We start from the raw sequence: 21,913 nt of genomic DNA on the forward strand, positions 1-21,913 counted from the left end.
CCCCACTCCAACCACCGAAAAAAATTCCTGCAAACATCTTTTGGGGTGCGGGTTATCAGGCGAAAGCTGTAGCTGAAGCACCTGTTCTGCATGCAGGTCCCAGCTTCAATCTCCAGGCAGGGCCGTCAGAGAGCCTGCCCAAAACCCCGGAGAGCTGCTGCCAGTCAGTGTAGGCAATGCTAAGTTAGACGGGCCATTGGTCTGACTCATTGTAAGACAACTTCCTGTGTTTTCCAGGTTCGATTCAAGGTGCTCGCATTCACGTTTTAAAGCAGGCACCCCCAAACTCGGCCCTCCAGATGTTTTGGGACTACAACTCGCATCATCCCTAGCTAACAGGACCGGTGGTCAGGGATGGTGGGAATTGTAGTCCCAAAACATCTGGAGGGCCGAGTTTGGGGGTGCCTGCTTTAAAGCTTTGAAAGGCAAGGGGCCTAAATATTTGAAAAAACGCCTTCTTTCCTATCAGCCTTCCTGTGTTTTAAGGTCAACAGGTAAGACCCTCTTTGTGGTTCGTATGTGGGATGAAGCACATGGCTTGGGGAAGGGTCTTTTCAGCAGCAGCTGCTCTCGCACGTGGAACTCCCTCCCTACTAAGCTGCGCCTGGCTCCATCTCTTTATATAGTTTGAGGTAGGCAGCTAAGACGCAACCTTTTTCAGCAGTTGTTTGAAGGAAGAGAGGCCTGATTTAGAGAAATATTAGCGGCGGCTGCCATCAGTTAATTCAGCAATTGTTTGAGAGTTGCTGTGAATGATCTCATGGGACAGAAGCAGTTGGGCAGTCCTTAAGGCCAGAGTTGTTCAGGGCTTTGTATATCAATACAAGAACTTGTAGAAGGGCAGCCAGTTTAGCAGATGCTTCAGTAGAGGCGTCACCATCAGTCCCCTCAGCGCTCTAGCGCTAAGCTACCTCTAGCTCGTGAACCAGGCCCAAGGGCAGCCCCACACAGAGCGCACTGCAGTAATCTAGCCCCGAGATTTCATTTAAAATATTTATTCAGAGCAAAAACCCTCCCAGGGCATGCATAATATCTGAAAGACGGCCTCCTTCGCTACAGACCTTCTCAGGTGTGAGAGGAGCAGAAGGTAACCTCTTGGTAGTTCCTCCACCCTCAGATGCTTGGGGAGGGCAGGAGAAGGCATTGCTGAGGCACCCCTAATCTCCCCCCCCCCCCGAGATGCATCTGGTAGCTTCATAGTATAGCTTTTGGTGAATGCTGACAACGCATCTCTTTACCCTGGCTTCCGACACTCGAGGTGCTGGGAAGCCCAGCCAGATGGGCAGGGTATAAATAATAAATTATTATTATATTATTATTATTATAAGACCCATTTTATTTTGGTGATTTTAAGTTTAAAGCTGTTATTAATGCTGTGTTTTAATGTTGCAACTCGCCCTGCAACCTTAGGGTGAAGGAAGAAGAGAAGAAGAAGAGTTTGGATTTGGTATCCCGCCTTTCACTCCCTTTAAGGAGTCTCAAAGCGGCTAACATTCCCCTTTTCCTTCCTCCCCCACAACAAACACTCTGTGAGGTGAGTGGGGCTGAGAGACTTCAAAGAAGTGTGACTGGCCCAAGGTCACCCAGCAGCTGCATGCGGAGGAGCGGGGAATCGAACCCGATTCACCAGATTACGAGACTACCGCTCTTAACCACTACACCACACTGGCTCTGGGTAATACAGTGGTACCTCGGTTCTTAAAATGTCTCCGTTGACAAATGTTTCAGAACCCGAACGCCAAAAACCTGGAAGTAAATGCTTCCGTTTTCGAACGCGCCTCGGAAGCCGAATGGCGTGTTTTTTCAATTTTCTCAACTGCATTTGCAGCCAGCCCTTTGCGCCTCGGTTTTCGAAACGTTTCAGAACTCGGATGGTCTTCCGGAACGTATTACGTTACGAGAACCGAGGTACCACTGTAAATAATAATAAACAAAACTTTTTAAAATGAAAGCTAAGAGGCTATTCCCAATTCCCTATTTTTTGTAAGCGCCTATTTTTTAAAAAATTGACAGATTCCTCAAGAAGTCCATTTTATGTTTATTAAAAAGGAGGCCTCACCCTCCAATGTCTTGCTGTTCCAATTCCCGGCATGCCCCTGCTCCCATCCCACATAGGTTGTGTTGCTGCAGAGTGCCAGATTTCTCTCCCCCTCCCCGAGAAAAAAACCAAACCCTACTTGTTACAAGATTAAATGATTTATATATTGTTTAAATAACTAGGATTCCCAGCTGTTTCCCCAACAGCATGAAGTACAGGCTTCCAGCTCTAGCAGTGATTGAAACAGTGCCTGCTGAAGATTAGCTATAAATAAAATAGCTTGAACTGTAAACAGAGAGGAGGGGGGGAGGGAGAGAGTTGGTAATTAGCAGTCAGATCCTGCAAGGTGCCAGGGTTAATTAAAAAAAGGAAAAGTGTGAAATTATGGCTTGAAAGCAGCAGCACCATAGGAAACTGCTTTATACCATGCCAGATTATTTGACCATCAAGTACAGTAGTGTCTACTCAGACCGGCAGTGGCAGCGGCGGCTCTTTCAGGGTTTCAAGCAGAGAAAGGTCTTCCCCAGAAACTCGAAATCCCTACAACTGGACAGGTCGGGGATTGAGTCCAGGTCCTTCTACATCCTCGCCCAGATGTCGATGAACTATAACTCCCACCATTCCCGGACAAGGACCATGTCTGCTGGCACTAATGGGAGTTGCAGTTCCCATTTCTCTACATGCAGATCACGTACTCTCGGTGGAGATTGGAGACTAGGGCGAATGGGCGCTAAGCTCAGTCTGTCGCCCTCCATAAGCCCCCATCCTCAATAGCTTTAATTAAAACCAATCAGGTCCCATCATAGGCTCTGCCTCCTGCCCTACCATTGACAAAGGCTATCTATCGGCCAACAACACTGCGTGCTCTACCACCCATCCATTTGTTTTGTTGTTAGATCTCACTTTATTGCTCCAAGCAGCTCTCAAAAGTAGCTTACGACCGATTCCCCACAGTAAAAGTCGCATTGACGTCTGGTAGCAGAAACCTGTGTTAGAAACTCCGGTGATATGAGCTAATTGCTAAATGCCACCTTAAACATAGGTTAGGGTTGCTGCAACGGAATGTCTAAGCAGCTTAATTTTTTGGAAGTGAAATTAATTTTTTTCCTACTCTTTTTCATTTCATTTCTATACCTCATTATATTATTAAAAATACTTTGTCATAATAAATTTATTTGCTTGGTTTTTCAGATTAAAATTTCACAGTCACACATCCAACATTCAATATAAAAACAAGATCCCAAGGAATCTCTTGGACTTCCTCCTCCACTTTGTGGGTCCTATTGTTAATCATTTCCTCCTGTATCTTTTATAATAATCCAAATATTTTACCTTTCCATTGTGTCCAAAATTCAACATTAAACTACAAATGATATTCCAATCCTACTAACGATTTTAACTGTTTACAACAGTATTTAAGATGTTATATTCCCGGCCCCCCATTCCTAATTAAAATTACTACTATTTTTCATTTCATTTCTATACTTTTATATATATATCTCAAAGTGGTTTACAACACATTAAAACATCAAATGAAACAATCATGAATAAAATAAATTCAAGCTTCAAGGGAAATATCTCAGATCCTTCTCTAGGTGACATTTGGCTTTCTCCGTATGTATTTACCTACTTAATTTATACAGCTGCCCCATAGCAGAAGTACTCTAGGAAGCCTTTGTGTGGTGTAGTTGGTTAGAGCATTGGACTAGGACAGGAATAGGCAAACTCGGCACTCCAGATGTTTTGAGATTACAATTCCCATCATCCCCGACCACTGGTCCTGTTAGCTAGGGGTGATGGGTGTTGTAGTCCCAAAACATCTGGCGGGCAGAGTTTGCCTATGCCTGGACTAGGACCTAGGAGATCAGAGTTCACATCCCCACAGTCATGAAGCTCACTGGGTGAGTGACCTTGGGTCAGTCACCTTCTCTTAGCCTACCTCACAGGGTCGTTGTAGGGATTAACTGAGGAGGGGGGTGAACCATGTAAACTTTGGAGAAAAAGGTGAGATATAAATGCAATCAATAAGCTTACTTGCTTAAGAAAGCTGGAGGGGCCAGCCAGAGATCTACATATGGTCACAGTTTAACCTATGACAGTCACAAAATGCACCTGGAGAATTCTAACACTGGCAGGAACATAAATAGTTAAGTTTTGTATATTTTTTTAATTTATTGGATTAATAGCATTACTAATTGCTGGAAAAGTTAGGACAGTTGGGTTTTTTTTGCCACCAGTCCTGGCTGTTTAAATTCCTTTGCACCCCAATAATGGCAGGCTTCATCTTTTCTAGCTCCAACTGATTAGATAAGTTGGTATAAAATTATATTTGCTATTTCTATATATCTATATATGATATTCCTTTAGCACTACAGCCTCGAACCTGACATTGCTCGAGAATTCTAAGAAACCAAAGAATAATCTGTGCCGTTTTGAAACCAGGGTGCAGCTTTCAAAAGGTTTGGTTCGTCATCTTGATTTTTTAAAAACGGCATCTGACTGTACCCAAACGTAGAGGAAAACCTGCTCCTTGACCTCAGGAACCATCATGCAAAATTTGGTTGTGATATCTTAAGAGGTGTTCAAATGCATAGGGAACGGACGAAGAATTCTCCAAATAGCAGGTTATATTTAACTAGCAGGACTTGCCCAGCACTGCCTGGGAATTTGTAGAAAACAAACAAAAAGTGATTTTTAAATGGATAGCGTAATTTAGGCCTGTCACACCAAAACCTCAGAGAAGTCACGCCAGAGTCTGCCATCTTGATTCAAAATGGTGCCAGGTCTCCAAAAGCAAAGGAGTTGTTAGCAAAGAGGTCAAAGGCACAGGGACAATCTGGGAAGCTGGTGGTCCCTCACTCCATATCTGTTTTAACCGCATGTAAACCCTTCAAGCTGAGTTGCACCCAAACTTCCTCTCTCCCCAGAAAAGGAGACCATTCAGGATGAGGTGAAGCCCCTCCATTTTTAAAAGTACACCCTCCCTGGGCTAAAGGCTGCAGGAGATGTGGGCAGAAATTTCAAAGCAACGGTTGCCACAAGCCATTGATGTTGCTCTGATCTGCTCTTTGGCCAAGGTGAGATGGAGAGGGCTGGAACGAAGGATAAAGATGCCTCCTCCCACCACCACTAGCCCCAATTCGTATAAGAAGAGACAATCAGATTGGCAGCTGAATCTGAATTCAATACTGGCAATGGGGTAGTGTCGCAAGAGCAGTGGGCTAGCTTAAAGAATGTAGCGGGCAGGTCACCTGGCACACACACACAGAGCTCTGCCCTTCATCTCCTTGCTGCCACCCCCCACAAAACTGCTGCCCAAGGCACCTGCCCCATTCTGCACAACGGTAGGGCCGGCTTTATGAAAGCTCCAGGTTAAGTGAAACGTTGTGCCCATCAAATCTTTAAGCACACACCTCACCCTGTTACTCCTTCCCTAGCCAACAGCGCCCCAGGCAAGTCGTTACCCTGGATCAGAGGTAGGAGATCTCAAGTCAGGAGAGGGAACACAGCCCTCCAGGCTTTGCTATCTGGCCCTCGGAACGCTGCCTTTCTTCTCTTTTCTTTTTTTTAACATTTAAAAAATATTTATTAAACAGTCAACATTAACTTACACAACAATACAATATATACATCGCACATCACCAATTTTACTAGATACACCTACTTTACAGAAAAGAGAAAAAGGAAATTTGAGAGAAAGATAAAAGATTAGAATAAATAAAATAAACTTCCGATTATTCTCATTGTACTGTTCCTCGTTTTGTTATTTTACGCACAGGGAACGCTGCCTTTCACTGGCCCTGCTCCACCCAAAGGGGTTTTGTCTCCCTGGAACGTGTCCTTGAACTCCCATAATGCCTCTCGCATGCTGGGATGGGTGTGTGTGTGTGTGTGTGTGTGTGTGTGTGTGTGTGTGTAAAAACTGGCCTATTCTGCAAAAGGTGCTGTTTACCTTTGCTGCTCCAACTACTTTTGCTTCTGGCCAGGACACCACTGGTGTGTGGCCCTCAGAAGGTTGCCCAGAAAGAAATGTGGCCCTTGGGCTGAGGAAGTTTCCCTACCCTTGTCTTGGATACATGAAGCATTCACCACCATTGCTCCCAGCCAAACAGGGCCTTAAAAAATGCCTAGCAATGAGGAAGAAGAGTTTCCCTGATGGTTGAATTTCTAGAGCTAAAACTTCTCAGCCCACCACTGACTGTCACTCCTATTTCCCTCAGCCTTAAAAACGTGCTGTGTTATTCCTGACTTGAGAGAAAGGGGGCTAGGGGTGAGTGGATAAGAGAAAATCAACAACACAGTCCTCTGGAAATTCAGCAAGATCTTTCTTTTTTTTAAAAAAAGAACACAGAAAAGATCAATGCGCCACATGGAATTGATGTGGGAGACCCAACAGAGAATCACGGACCTTTTTCTGTATAAAGAATAGAAGGGTCCCGGGGAAACGTACCAGGGAGTAGAATTTTTAATTAATGCGTCTCTTTAATGTGCAAATCAAGCTCAGATTGCTAGTTCTGCCTTGCAATTGTTATGGAAAGTTGGGGGGGGGGAGGGGAAAAAAAACCTCCCTAACATTAATTGAACATGCAAAAACCCCTAAACACAAGCATCCCGAGAGGAGTTGAAAGAGCAGTGGCAAGAGAAAACAAATTTATGGGAGTTGGGGGAGAAGAGGGAGAGAGAAGGGTCACTGGAGATATGGTAACTCACAGTAGGTGACTAAAAGCAAGCTGTAAACCTGGTCATGAATTGGAAATATTTTCAAGGCAGCTACAAAGGCAGTCAGTGTGGCATAGTGGTTAGAGCACTGGCCTAGAACCTGGGAGACCAGGGTTCAAATTCCCACTCTGTCAGGAATTGTGAGAAGAGACCCCCGAGGTTCATCTAGAACAGCGGTTCTCAAGCTGTGGGTCCCCAGATGTTGTTGGACTACAACTCCCATCATCCCTGAGCTCTGGCCTTGCTAGCTAGGGATGATGGGAGTTGTAGTCCAACAATATCTGGGGACCCACAGCTTGAGAAAGGCTGATCTAGAACATGGGTAGGCAAACTAAGGCCCAGGGGCCGGATCCGGCCCAATCGCCTTCTAAATCCTCCCTGCAGCGGTCCGGTAATCAGCATGTTTTTACATGAGTAGAATGTGTCCTTTTATTTAAAATGCATCTCTGGGTTATTTGTGAGGCAAATTTGTTCATATTTTTTTTCAAAATATAGTCCAGCCCACCACATGGTCTGGGGGACAGTGGACTGGCCCCCTGCTGAAAATGTTTGCTGACCTCTGATCTAGTCCAACCCCCAGCAAAGCAGGAATCTGGCCCACGGTCATCCCTTGGTGGGTTTGAACCACCGATCTTCTGGTTATCTGCTGGACGCACCGACCCATCGAACCACAGAATGTGCGTTTTTTGAGGAAAGGCGGGATATAAAATGTAATACTACATAATAGTATATACCGTATTTTTCGCTCTATAGGACGCACCCAACCATAGGACGCGCCTTGTTTTAGAGGGGGAGAACAAGAAAAAAAAAGGCTCTCCTGGCTTCAGCTGAGAGGGAGAGCTGCGCAGCGCCCCTTCAGCCAAGCGGGAGGAGAGATGGAAGGGTCTCCGTTTCTCCTGCCGCTTCGCTGAAGGGGCGCTGAGCAGTAAGTTCAAATCTTACTCAGCTCAGGCGGCTATCCCTGAAACCTGGAGAGCAAGAGGGGTCGGTGCGCACTAAAAAACATATAAAAGACAATAGTTTTTAAAAAACTAATTACATTATAATGGAATTAAAAGGATGTGAAAACCAAATCTATTAAAATTACAGAGAGAAAAACACAGATAGTAAAAACAGGACATTGCTATTAAAAGCTCTTTCCTTAAAAGCGGTCTGTTCCCAAAAGGCCTGCCAGACAAAACAGTCTTCACAAACAAAAGTGTAAAACTGAAACAACCGACACCTTTTCCTGCTGATATAAAGGAAAGCGGCAGCAGTTTAGGAGGTGGTTAAGTGGTCTAATGATAGCAGCAAATAATATTATGTACTGAATATTACATTACAACAGCAGCCTCACACCCAGCATTGCTCAGGAATTCTAAGAAACAAACAAACAAAAATCAGTGCAATTCTGAAAGGTCCAGTTCACCCATCTTGATTCAAAAATGGTATCCCAAAATAGATGAAAACAGGCTCCTTGAGCTCAGAATCCATCACACGAAATTTGGTGTTCCTGTCTTAAGAGGTGCCCAAATGTATAGCAACCAGACAAACAAGTAACTTTCCAAAATATAGATTATGCTCTCTCTGTATATATAATGCTGGGGTTTTCCACACTGTTGCTATTTTCAGCTGGGAATCAGTCACATAAAGGCAAAGTCAGGCCACACAATTTAGAGTTTATTTTAAAGATGGGCATTTTTGCGATAAGGGAAGTGATGCCGGGAGGAATATGCCTTGGAAAGTGCAGGATGATGACACTTGCTTTGGAGCAACATCATCTAACCTCCCCACAAACAAATCAGAATGAACGCTCGTTACCTAGCCAGTGACATTTAATCTTCTGGCAAACAAATCAGAAGGAAGGCATGGTAAACAGGTTCGTCTGGAAGCGTAGACCCATTGAAATAAATAGACTTGACTAACAGAGGTCCATTCTTTTCAATGGGTCTACTCCTGGGCAGGATTTAGTTGTGCAATATATATATATATATATATATATATATATATATATATATATATATATTGTATACGTGTTCTAATGCATATTGCATATTCCATTTTTTGTAAAGCAGGGATGTGTGTTATGTGGGTATCCCCTCCCCGCTCCCAAAGGTCTTTAAAAAACAAAAACAAACAAACACTGCCCCTTTAAAAGAAAACAACAAAAAGAGAATCACCCCATATAAATTATGGCCATAAACTTTTTTTCCCCCTGCAGTGCAGCCTAATTAATTCCTGCTCTATACACAAAGGGAAAATGCTGGGTGACAAATGGGTGCAGAGCTTGAAAGCTGCCACGTCGGCAAAACATTTTCTACTTCAATTTATAAGCAATTTTGCAGTAAATCATCCGCCAGAATCCAAGATCCACAGGCAGCAAGGGAGAGCCAGACCATGCTGGGGTGGCTTAGCCAAGATACAAAAGATGTAACATAAACGGTGTTTGTGTGTGTAGGAAAACAGGTGCCCCCGTGCCACAGTTCTCAGAAATACTTTTTTAATCTCCATTTAAAACTCCACAAAGCAATAGCCTCCCGTGATGCAACTTGCATGGGACTTGTCGTGCCCGCAATCCACTGCTCAAGAGGGAAAGGCCATAGCTGAGGACGAAGAGCATCTGCCTTGCATGCAAATGGTCCCAGGTAAAATTCCCAGCACCTCCAGGTAGGACTGGGAAAGACTCCCCTGGAAAGCTGCTGCCAGACAGTACAGACAATCCTGGGCTAGATGGAACAATGGTCTGACTTAAGGAATATGTCTATATTCTTAAAGCCAAAAGGGGTACCCCCCAAAAAAATATATACTGTATTTTTCCATGTATAAGACACCCCCATGTGTAACACATCCCCTATTTTGGGGGACTCCAAATTACGAAGACACCCCTCAGCACTACCTGTGTATAATACGAGCCCCAATTTTAAACCTAATCTTTTGGTAAAAAACACCCTAGTCTTATACACGGGGAAAAATGGTATATAGCAAACCTAGGATGCTGCCTTATACTGTACTGTCTACATTGACTGGCAGGCTTAAGGCATGAGTATCTCCCAGCCCTACCTGGTGATGTGGGGAATTGAACCTGTGACCTTCTACATGCAAAGCAGATGCTCTACCACTGAGCTATGGCCTTCCCCAACAACCTCACTCACTAGTAACAACTTTTAAGTGCTAACGGACCACCGGCAAGTAAAATGACCCAGACAGAACCCGTATGTCTTGCAAGTCTTGTGTGTGCGCAGAACTGGTGACCAAACAGTGCCCCTCCTCCTCCTCCTCCTCAGTATTCATAAGCATGAGCCTCTGTTACCCAGAAGTCTTCATCAAATTTTGAGGCATTGTTGAACTCAATGAAACTTGCTTCAGAGGATCAGGGAGGAAGTGCCCACATTTCCTTAAGTATCTTGAAAATGCCCCAGCGCTGAGATTTTTCATGATATGTATTATTTACTTTAAAATTTATCTCTTTCATAGAAAGAAAACATTATCCTGCTGTGTCAGCAAAGACAAGACACCTCAAGGCAGCTAAAAATTATAAAAAATCAGTTCAACTGATTAGAAGACAAATGATCTAAGGTTAGAATGCCATCCAGACTAACTTGGGAGAAAGCGCTATTGAACAAAGTGGAAGTTACTTTTGATTAAACTAGGATTGTACTGTATGACCTACATTTGCAGGACTAGAACAATCTTGCATGCCAAAAGCTTCAGAATTTCTAGAATCTGAAATATCATGTATAAGCCAATAACAATCTTTTTTAAAAAAAACTGTTTTAGTTCTAGATATCTGACACTTTTCTAGCTCAAGATGCAAATAACAGGAGCCGTGCAAAATAAAATGTATGGTTTTCTTTAACTCGCCGGGGGAGCTTTTTTCTTTCTTCCTTTTTTAAAGGGTTTTTAATATATATAAAATCCCACCTCTTTACAGAATTTATATATTAAACTCCATGTTCATTGCAGTGTTTTGCTTATGGGAAATATCAAAATGTCAACCATTGTTTCTGTTAAAGGTCTTTAATGATATCGTGGTTTCTGGACTTGTAACGAAAACACGACGCTGGCTGCAGTTTGTAATGCATCTCATTAAATACGTTAATGGCACACGTTTTACTAAAAGGTCAGGTTTAGTATTGGTGGGAGTTTGCCTTTTAAGGCAAAAAGGGGGAAAGCAGGAACTTGGTTTAAAGCTATAGCTGTGTGAACTATAAAGCACTTCACTTGATGTGGACCTGCGAAAACACCAAGGAACCACTTAAAAGTTCATCGCTGATAAATTAGCATCCTGTGAGCTGTCACTTAAAACCACGTCTGCACCCTACACTCTGACACCACTTTAACAGTCATGGCTTCTGCCAAAGAATCCTGGCAACTATAGTTTGCCAAAGGTGCCGAGAGTTGCTAGGAGAACCCCAATTCCCAGGCAGAGCTGCAATTGCCAGGCTTCACCAGGAAAAAGGGGATTACTTTTACACTAATGTGTGGGGACTGCAGCAATTCCTGGCTAGGTTCAGAAAAGAAACCACATACCGTATTGGCCCGAATATAAGCCACACCCGAATATAAGCCACACCTTTAAAATTCAAGGAGGGAAAAGAAAAAAAGACAATACCCGAATATAAGCCACTTCCTTAAAATTCCACAGGCACTCACACCCATTCCATTTTACCGTATGTCTGTTTCAGCAGCAATATCGTAAAAGCAATTTTTTGTAACTTTTCATGGTCGGAATTTGGAAAAAAAGTGAGGCTTATATTCAGGCCAATACGGTACTTTGCACCAACCCCAGCTGAGAATCCAAACCACACCTTGAGCTTCCAAACCTACATTTTGATCCCCGCCCAAGTACAGAAAATACAAGCACAAAACCCGTCTTGTCTGGGGAAAGGAGAGAGATTCTTACTGTTCTTGAGTGCAGCGGCAAACTCCTGCCCTCCTCTTTTCTTAAACTCCAGGAAGGTATCTGGCTGGGGAAGCTGGTTGGCTGTCAGGAGAACCTTCTGCAGTTTAATTCGCCCTTCCAAGAGCTGATCCCACAGAGCTTTTGTAAAGCGGAGAGCAGGGTAGAGAAGAGAAAGACAAAACACCGTCATTAAATAAGAACATAGGAAGCTGCCCTATACTGAATCAGACCACTGGTCCACCTATTATTATTATTATTATTATTATTATTATTATTATTATTAAATTAAATGTAGCTCAGTATTGCTCTGAACTGTTAGTACTGATAATCTTGTTTTGTTATTTCATAAACTGGCTTGAGTTTTGTTTGGGTGGTTTTGTGTTTTTCTTAACAATAAAGCACTATATAAAACAAATACAAACATGGAGACAAGGGTCTCTCCCACCCCTACACAGAGATGCCTGGGATTGAACCAAGGCCCTTCTGCATGCAAAGCAGACGCTCTACCACTCAGATGTGGTCACTCAGGGGTGTTTTGTTTTGGCAGCTATGGCCGTTCATGGCTGACGTATCAAAGCCCCAAGTATTCCCTCGCCTCCCTCACAACTGCCTGCCAGAGGGATGGCAAACAGTACCTTGTTAGCTTCCTAAACATTGAAAGCAATACGCTCAAGGTTTGGGTAAAATGCAGAAAAGCCTGCTTTCTCTCTCCTTATCTCTAAGGTACCTTCCAGGTAAAGCCCTCCGATGGCAGCACACTAAGGTGAGCATGGGGCCCATACATCACCAAAGTATCCCGCTGGCAAGAGCGCCCAGGATCTGCCCCTCCTCTTCGCCATGACAAGCCGATTGCTTGTTCACCCCCCTCTCACTTTGGCCCAGACAACAGTGCCAGAGCAGCAGATAATAATGTACTTCCTTTAACCATCAAGAGAGTTATTATTTTATACCAAGTCTCAGCCTGAATACCTCTCAACTGAAGGTGTGCTCCAAGCAAGGATGCGTTGAACTAAGATCTGACTTTTTCTGCTGCTTATACGTAAACTCTATCTGCTAACATTTCCCACGTTCATCGGGGGCCACATGGGAGAAGAGGCTGCCCACTGACCTATTTGATTCTTCACGGCTTTTCCTTTAGCAACTTCTTCGGCCACTCGGTCTTTAGAGAACGGCAACATCCCCCCAAGATGTTTACTCTCCCTCGCATCCGCCACCATCTCCTCCTCCTCCTTGCTCCCCGCGGCGCTTTCCTCCGACGTCGCTCCACCTTCGCTGCCTTCTTCCATGCTGTCTTCCTCATCTCCGCTGCCTTCTTCGACACTGTCGTCTTCCTCATCTTCCTCCAACATTTCCATCGCACTGCCCATTTCGTCCATCCCCTCTGCAAATTTCGCAAAGTCGTCCACAGCCTGGAAAACGAAAGCATCTTCCTTCAGTTTCCCCAGCTGTTTATTTTCTTCTTCCTCCTCCTGGCTGCTGGCAACGCTGCAGGTAGCATCTTCCTCATCCTGGTCCTCATCCTCCTCATCCGTTTCCTCTTCCTCGTTTGAAGTCTGCTCATCTATCCATTACGAAACAAAAGAACTATTGTTAACACTTATCCGTCACAAACGGCACCCATTAACGGCAATCCATTAAGGTAAAGGTGGTGCTTAACTGTGTATATCAGGGGCTGGGAACGCTTTCGGCTCCAAGGGCCAGATCTCTATCCAGATCAGTCTTGTGGGGCAAATCCGACAGGTGGGCAGGGCCATGCACCTGTCAATCACCTGGTGTCAGGTGCAAGGTGCTACTAAAATGAAGGGTTTATTTACATTTGTTTTAGCGGGGAGGGTGTGCATGGAATCCTTACAAAATATAGAGCAAGTCCAGGATGTACACCATATACAATCCTTAAGCAAGGTATATAACCTATTTAATTAAATCCGATGCAGATATAGTTCTTCCATCCTTAAGACATTCTTGTTTGAGTTCGAGTTCATATATTACACAGTCCTCAAATGTGATTAAGGAAAGGTCCCTGGAACGTCACGGACATTCTTGCTTAAGGATTGTATATGGTGTACATCCTGGACTTGATTCGTATGTTAGGAAGTAGCCAGTAAAGAAATTTGTTACAAACATTATGATCCAGCCTATTGCGCTCTATATGTTGCAATTATTGCATCTGCGTAACAAGGTATTGTATTTGTTTTGTGCATAGAATACTGCACGACTCCCCCCCCAAGAATCCTGGGAACTGTAGTTTACCCCCTCAGAGCTACAATTCCCAGCACACTTCACAAACTGCTGCATTCACACCATACAATTGAAGCTCATCACTTCCCCCAAAATACTCCTGGGAACTGGAGTTTACCCCCTCCCACGGCTACAATTTCCAAGACCCTTAAACCACGATTTGCAGGATTCTTTTGAGGAGGGAAGTCATGTTCTTCAAAAATAAAAAGTGTGTACGCAACCTAAGTTGATCTGGTATTCCTTGGCTATAAGGGTAATGTTAAAATAGTTATAGCAATCCCATAGCTTCCTTAAAGGCAGAGGTCACCAACGTGGTGCAGATATGCTGGTAGAGGCCTTTACTGGTGCCCACAGGGCCCCCTCCCACCGCTGAAATTAAGCTTGAAAGAAGCGTTCTGTTATAGCTAATGGAATCTGTTGCAGGATGTGTGCCTGTCACCCCCAACAGTTTCTCCCGTTTGCAAATGCACCCACAGACCCCCGCAAAAAAAAAAAAAAAAGGCTAGCGGCCCCTGTTTAAAGATCAACTCCCATTTTATAATATGTGCATTTTCAAGATTTTGACTCAGGCACGGGGTGGGGTGGGGGTGTGTGACAAGGAAGTTCATGGAGCTTTCCCCCTGCCCCTCCCCCCACCTTGGCAGATTGACGCCTCAAACTTGCACTTTCCTGCAGCAGCTGAACCGATTATCAGACCCATTGATTAGCTGACAGCCTTTCCCATTAAATAATGAGATAATGGGTGAGCATTACAAGGTGATCAAGCACCCTTACGTACATCTTTATTAAGGGGGGGGGGGGGAGTGAGGCATCGTATACAGGGATACAGTCTCTGAGAAATCTATCAATGTTTAAAAAGAAAAAAGAGAGAGAGTTGCCAATTTCCCTCTCACTGATCCAGCACCAACCTGACAACCTGGGACCTCCATACAACATGAAAATATTACAGTGACGTCTCAGGACAGAAAGAGCGGCCTGCAAGACTGCTTAAGCATGCTAGAACGCCACCATTCTAATTCTGCATGCTTTTTCCAACGCAGGTGAACTGTCTGATTCAGTATGCTCAGAACCAAAACACCCCACAATACTTAGCATTCAAAGGTATTACTACTACTACTTCTAATAATAATAATAATAATAATCAATTATATTTGTATACAGTCCTTCATCTGAAAAATCTTAGGGCTGTTCACAGAACAAAAATACAGAATAAAACCACAAAGTGCTTAATAAAAATGAGGGAACGGACCCACAAAATAACCCCCTTTCCCCCATGATCAATAATGAACTTTAAAAAAAGTTTAAGAAATCCTTTTTTCAAAAGCCCAGAAGCATTGTTGTTGGGGATAACAACAACAGAAATCACCAAAAAAGGGAGAGAAATTTGTGCCTATATGCGATAACAGCTGCCAGTGTGCTACTAGGGCAAAAATGGAAAACAGTTAAGGTACCAAGAAAACAAAAATGGTATATCAAACTGTTAGAATATGGGGAGCTAACAGGGATGACCACTAGAATAAGAATTTTTTTTTTGCATTGGTTTTCTGCATATTCTGTTGGTACAGAATTATATCAGAAATGCATATATATATATATATATATATATATATATATATATATATATATATTTGCTTTCGTAGATTTTCACGGGTACAGGAATGCATATATATATATATATATATATATATATATATGCAGGTTTTGGTGTCCTCGGGTGTCTTCCCGTGTAAAAGTTGGGGTGTCTAGGCGACGTTTCGACGAGGTCTCACTCGTCATCTTCAGGCTGGTGCTTTCGGCTTCTTGTTACTGGAACAGAGCAGGATCTCAGTGTTTGAGTTCCTATAAATACTGTTGAGGAGGTGTGTTGTATAGCCTCCAATGTTCTGGGCAGAGAGGAAGTTCCCAGGCTAGTGTGCCTTTTCTTCTTTTGTTCCTTAATTGCTTGAGGGATATCTTGAGTGATTTCTTGAGTGATATCCTGAGTACCACTTAGGTGGGTCATTAGGTGTGGATTAGTTGCTAAAGCCTTTGTGTCTTGACTTTAGTTTGTGTCTTTGTGTCTTTAGCTTTGTGTCTTGCTTTAGCAACTAATCCACACCTAATGACCCACCTAAGTGGTACTCAGGATATCACTCAAGAAATCACTCAAGATATCCCTCAAGCAATTAAGGAACAAAAGAAGAAAAGGCACACTAGCCTGGGAACTTCCTCTCTGCCCAGAACATTGGAGGCTATACAACACACCTCCTCAACAGTATTTATAGGAACTCAAACACTGAGATCCTGCTCTGTTCCAGTAACAAGAAGCCGAAAGCACCAGCCTGAAGATGACGAGTGAGACCTCGTCGAAACGTCGCCTAGACACCCCAACTTTTACACGGGAAGACACCCGAGGACACCAAAACCTGCATTCCTGTACCCGTGAAAATCTACGAAAGCATATATATATATATATATATACCTTCCCCAAAAAGCATTTAAAAGGGGTACTGGCATCTAAAGATGTAGAATAGAGCCGCCAGCCAAACCTCCCTGGGGAGAACATTCCAGAAACAGGGAGCCACTGCAGAAAAGGCCCCCTCTCATGTTGCTACCTTCTGAACCTTTCGCAGCAGAGGCCCACGAAGAAGGGCCTCAGATGATGATTTCAGGGTCCGGGGTAGGTGGCTGGGGCTGATGGGAGTTGTGGTCCAAAATATCTAGAGGGCACCACGTTGGAAAAGGCTGTCCTAAACATTAAGAGAGCTTGACAAGAAATGGGGACTCCCCCCCCCAAAAAAAAGGGAACGGTGCAGGATCTCACCTGACAGTTGATCGTCTCCCCACATCTCTTCCTCCAAAGCTTTGCGGGATACGGCCTTCCCACGGTATCTCTTATCAGCATCCAAAAGGTGGGAGGAGACCCCCTTTCGTATTTGCCCAAGCGCAAGGACATCATCTTCATCTCCTTCGTCAAACTTGTCAACCACCCTGGCTGCGGTGGCTGCAAAAGGAGGAGAGAAGGTGAAAGAGATTAATGGGGGAGGTTTAGAAGGGGGAAAATTCCACCCCACCCCTCCAGTGGTCCAAGAAGTTTGTCGAAATCACTGGCTGAATGGGGAACACGCAGCTTTTCAGATGTGGCCAGATCACAACTTGCAATAGCTCCTCAGCCAACGCAACCCAACGATCAGGGGTGATGGGAGTTGCAGCCCAACAACATCTAGAGAGTCAGAGACGGCTTCTGCGCAGAAAGATACACCACCAAATATTCACAGTAAATTGATATTCCCGTGCAGCAAGGCACGATACCCTGGAATTCTAAATACCAGGAACAAGCAACAAAGAGCTCACTGCAACATGTCTGGGAGTTCCACTGTTTAAACCACAATGCTGGATTAATAAGACCTCACTCAGATGCAGCCAAGATGATTCCTGCCATGCACAGCAGCAGAAACTCTGGTTGGTTTTCACCATCAGCTACCAACATATCCCTAAAGCATGTTAAGATAGGAGAGGGAACAGCATTGCAGGCCCTGCCCTGTGGAACTCCCTGCCACTAGAGGCATAGCAGAAACCATCCTTGCCTTTTCTCCAGACGTCTTCTGAAAACCATACTGTTTAGGCAGGCCTTCACAATATGAATTTCTCTTTTGAACCAACCAGTTATATTTAGGGATTGATTGTATTATTTTTGCATATAAAAACCTTGATAATAGTTTATGAAAGCATAGATTGCAAATATTCAAATAAATTTGCCCCCAGGAGTGGAGGGAAGGCACATTCCTAGTCTCTTATTTTACTAAGAGCATCGTCATTACACTCTTGGGGGCTGATGCAAACACACGTTTTACGAAGTAGAGCTGTCACCCCATTAAAGAAATGTTACTCAATTAATTGCATGGGTCCTTTATCAACTATTTTAGTCAATCAAAACCTTTCAAGCCTGGCAGTGTAGTGTAATGAATCAACCAACTACAACAAAGCAGTCCTAACTAAGAGATCTTCTTGAGATCAAGTTCTGAATTTCTTTGCCAATTATCACAGCACGTCCATGGTGTTAAACTGAGATACCATCTCAGCAATAAACACCTTTACATTATGCACCAGTCAGTGGCATTGAATGAACCAGCTGCAAACCTCTTGGTTCTATATGGCAACATATTTTAATTGTTTGTTTTTATTTTATTAAATTTCTACACTGCCCTTCATCCAACAATCACAGTTTACAATATAAAAACACAACATTAAAGATCCCAGGTGGATAGGATATAGAGGCAGGGCGTGTTGAGTTTTTCAACTTTCAAATTCCAAAAATGAGGGGTGCTAAAAAGTTGTAACATGATTTGAGAATTATAATAATAATAATAAATTTTATTTGTATCCCGCCCTCCCTGCTGGAGCTGGGCTCAGAGCAGCTAACATCATCTAAAAACACAATATGCATAAAACAATCAATTAAAATGCATCCCAAAATTATTTCAAATAAATTAAAATTAAAATTAGACTGGACAAACGGCCATCCTCAAGTTAAAACTGAAAGCAGTTAATGTTATTTTGATTAAATTAATATAATGTAGTTTTCCTTGATAAGTAAAATGTGTGTAAATTTTTAATGGTTGCCAAGTACCTGCAGTTATATCATATACTATTAGCAGTATTAGTATTATTTAGCATTACCTGACATTTTCAGAAGGTAAAATGAAATTCTTTGGTTTTCTGAAAGCAGTTTATGTGCTGCTTCATCAAACTGACTTACCAAGCTAAATGTTGTCCAATAACAAAAATAATAGATTTGAATTCCTCACACCTGGAAACATGTTTTCAAGATGCCTCATAAAAGACACGTGCAAGAACTTTCACCCCCTTGATACGCCCTAGTACAGGAGGCTACCTTAAAACTTCTTGCAAGGAGTTCTGGAAGCTGTAGTTTGTTAAGAGAGTTGTTGAGACCGCCTGCTCCCCTCCAAGATCTACAATTCCCAGAGCGGCTTAAACAATCATCTCTTTTCTCAAAGCTATGGGAACTGTAGTTCTGGGAGGGGAAGAGGGGTCTCACCTAATAACTCTCTCTCTCTCTCTCTCTCTCTCTCTCACACACACACACACACACACACACACACACACAGGACAATTCCCATAGTTTCCTAAAAAATAACATGCACACGTGGCCAAGGAAACTTTCACTAGCTCTCTGAGACCCAAGTACACACATGCACGCACGCACACATACGCGTGTCCAGAGATACTTGCACACACGTGTCCAGGAGGCCTTTCCACTCGCTTGGTAAAACCCACTCAGCGACACACACACACACGTGTCCAGGGGGCCTTTCCACCCGCTTGGTGAAACCCACTCAGCGACACACACACACACGTGTCCAGGGGGCCTTTCCACCCGCTTGGTGAAACCCACTCAGCGACACGCACACACACGTGTCCAGGGGGCCTTTCCACCCGCTTGGTGAAACCCACCCAGCGACGCGCAGACACACAAACACACACGTGTCGAGGGGCTCTCCCACCACCGTTTCCAACCCACGTGTCCACACACATGCACCGGCCCCTGCTTCTCGGAGAGAGACGGAGCCCGAAGCCGCCCCATCGCGGTTTCTTCCCCCCACCCACCCGCTCACCGTCCTCGGGGTCGTCCTCGGGGTCGTGCAAGGCGCGGGGCAGCGGATTGAGCAGCCGCTCCAGCTCCTCCGCTAAGGGCGCCGCCATCTTGGGCCTCCCCTCGACCGCCCGGAAAAAGGAGGCGGAGGCAGCAAAGGGCCGCCCAAAGGCCCGGGAAAGGGGAGGGCCTCTCGCTTTGCACATTTTTGCACGCGCGGACACAGCCATGCATATACATTAAATGCACGTGCACCCTCCGCTCAAATTCCCAGGGCGGTTTTCTTATGGCTGGAGCAGCACTGCAGCTGCCAACCTTCTTTTTATTTCATTTTTTTGCTGCGTGGTTTTGCATTTAGGCTGCCAGACCTTGCGATGAATCTTTAAGGGGGTTCGAGGATTGTTGTTGTTGTTTTTTTACAATCAAGCAGTGTATCAATTTTGTTGTTTAATTTCGGTGAATGTTTCTTAACGAGACGCTTTTATCAACTTACTGATCGGATGTCAAAGAAATACACAACTATCTGACTTTTAGAAGACATCCGAAGGCAGCCCTGTTTAGGGAAGCTTTTAATATTTGATAGTATTTTAATATTTTGTTGGAAGCCGCCCAGAGTGGCTGGGGAAACCCAGCCAGATGGGCGGGGTATAAATAATAAATTAATATTATATTATTATTATTTTGGTGTTTTTTTAGTTAATTGTGTAATTTTCTTTTCATGTTCTGGGTTGCCTTCAGTATGATTTCTTACACCAAGAGAGCATGCACATTAAAAGTGAGAGTGATGATAATGGCAGTGGCCACATTCACAACAAATATATTTAAAGCACTATGTCGGGTTGCCATATTTCAAAAAGTAAATACATCGAAAGTTGTTTAGCTTTATTATTATTATTATTTAGGAAAACACAGAAAACACCCAAAAAAACCCTGCTTTTTTGTTTGTTTGTTTACTTGCTGAAGATCCAGGACAAACCGTGGCCTTCTCTAAATTCCCTCCAGACATCACTTCCGCCTTTGAAATCCTGGTAATATCCAGGAAAATCCGGACGTACAGCAGCGCTAGCATTAGGGCACCACTTTGAGACAGACATGGCTTCCCCCAAAGAAATCTGGGAGCCATAGTTCTGGGTGCTGAGAGATGTTAGGAGACACCCCCCTCCATTTCCTCTATCAGAGCTACAGTTCTCCAAGTTCCTTGGGAAGAGCAATGGATTGTTAAACCACTCTGGGTCTTGCAGTTTTGGGAGGGCAACATGGAGACACTTGTGGCACCTTGAAGGCTTAACACATTTATTACGACTCCTCCTTGCTTTTGTGAGAACGCAGGCCAATATGTCTACCCTGTTTGTGTGAACTTTTACAGCTGAGGGGATGGATTTCAGTTAAGCTGCCTCGATCGTCATGCTGCACTCTAATAATGTGTTACGTTTCAAATGCCCAAAGCACTTCGTGCAACTGAAATCCTTACGACGATAAGCGAGTGTCATTTGCGTACATTTCACAGAAGGGGAAACTGAGGCCAAAGAAAAGAGTGTATGGCCTGAGCCCAGCTACTGAGTTCTTGATTCATAGCTTGGTCTCTTAGCAGCTGCATCGCACCAGTAGTGCAAAAGCCCTACAACAAACACACTGGTTTCCTGGGTATCTCAACATATTATTGGGGGGGGGAGCTATCAAGAGTCCCCTGTTGGCAGCCTTAAAAGAGTTAACAAATAGGTAGCCCCAAATCCCATGCAAGTCTGCTGATAAGAGAGCTTCCAGCTGAAGCTCCTTTGCCTTTTAAATGATTGGATAGGAGGGGCTTGGGGAGGGAAAACCTTCTTTGCCTGGAGAGTCACTGTCAGTCTGACATTCCCTGCCCAATGGTGGGTGGGTTGAGAGGGAATGGGTGGGTCAGGCAATGGAAGTGATACCAATGTACAGTTGGTAACATTCCCAACATGCAAATTCCTGAAGTTTCTCCAGTCTCCATGACCACAAGAAAATGCAATTTAATTGGGCTGGGTTTTTGTTAGGGAGGGACTGCTGCTGTTATTTATATTTTTTAAAATTTGTATCTTTATTTTGGATCATATTAAGATTTATATGAAAGTTGTTCCATCAGGTTGTGTACTTTTTGATGTTTTATTCATTGCTTGACTGTTTTTGTTATGTATATAAAGTAAAGGTAAAGGGACCCCTGACCATTAGGTCCAGGCGTGGCCGACTCTGGGGTTGTGGCGCTCATCTTGCTTTATTGGCCAAGGGAGCCGACGTACAGCTTCCGGGTCATGTGGCCAGCATGACTAAGCCACTTCTGGTGAACCAGAGCAGCGCACGGAAACACCGTTTACCTTCCCGCCGGAGCGGTACCTGTTTATCTAATTGCACGTTGATGTGCTTTCGAACTGCTAGGTTAGCAGGAGCAGGGACCGAGCAATGGGAGCTCACCCCGTCACAG

At 44.0% G+C, this 21,913-nt stretch overlaps 1 protein-coding gene across 2 annotated transcripts in view; it reads right to left on the reverse strand.

Moving 5' to 3' along the window:
* Positions 1 to 19,643, reverse strand: part of AATF (apoptosis antagonizing transcription factor) — a 62,620-nt gene extending 42,977 nt beyond the window's left edge. For both annotated transcript variants that reach the window (XM_028707362.2, XM_028707360.2), the window contains exons 1-4: positions 19,493 to 19,643; positions 16,681 to 16,860; positions 12,748 to 13,200; positions 11,640 to 11,777 (exon numbers count right to left, since the gene is read on the reverse strand). In XM_028707362.2, the coding sequence (XP_028563195.2) occupies positions 11,640 to 11,777; positions 12,748 to 13,200; positions 16,681 to 16,860; positions 19,493 to 19,580 (859 nt within the window). In that variant the 5' untranslated portion in view covers positions 19,581 to 19,643. The remainder of the gene's footprint in view (positions 1 to 11,639; positions 11,778 to 12,747; positions 13,201 to 16,680; positions 16,861 to 19,492) is intronic.
* Between the last annotated feature and the right edge of the window lie 2,270 nt (positions 19,644 to 21,913).

This window comes from Podarcis muralis, chromosome 15 (genome assembly GCF_964188315.1).
Source record: "Podarcis muralis chromosome 15, rPodMur119.hap1.1, whole genome shotgun sequence".
NCBI lineage: Eukaryota > Metazoa > Chordata > Lepidosauria > Squamata > Lacertidae > Podarcis > Podarcis muralis.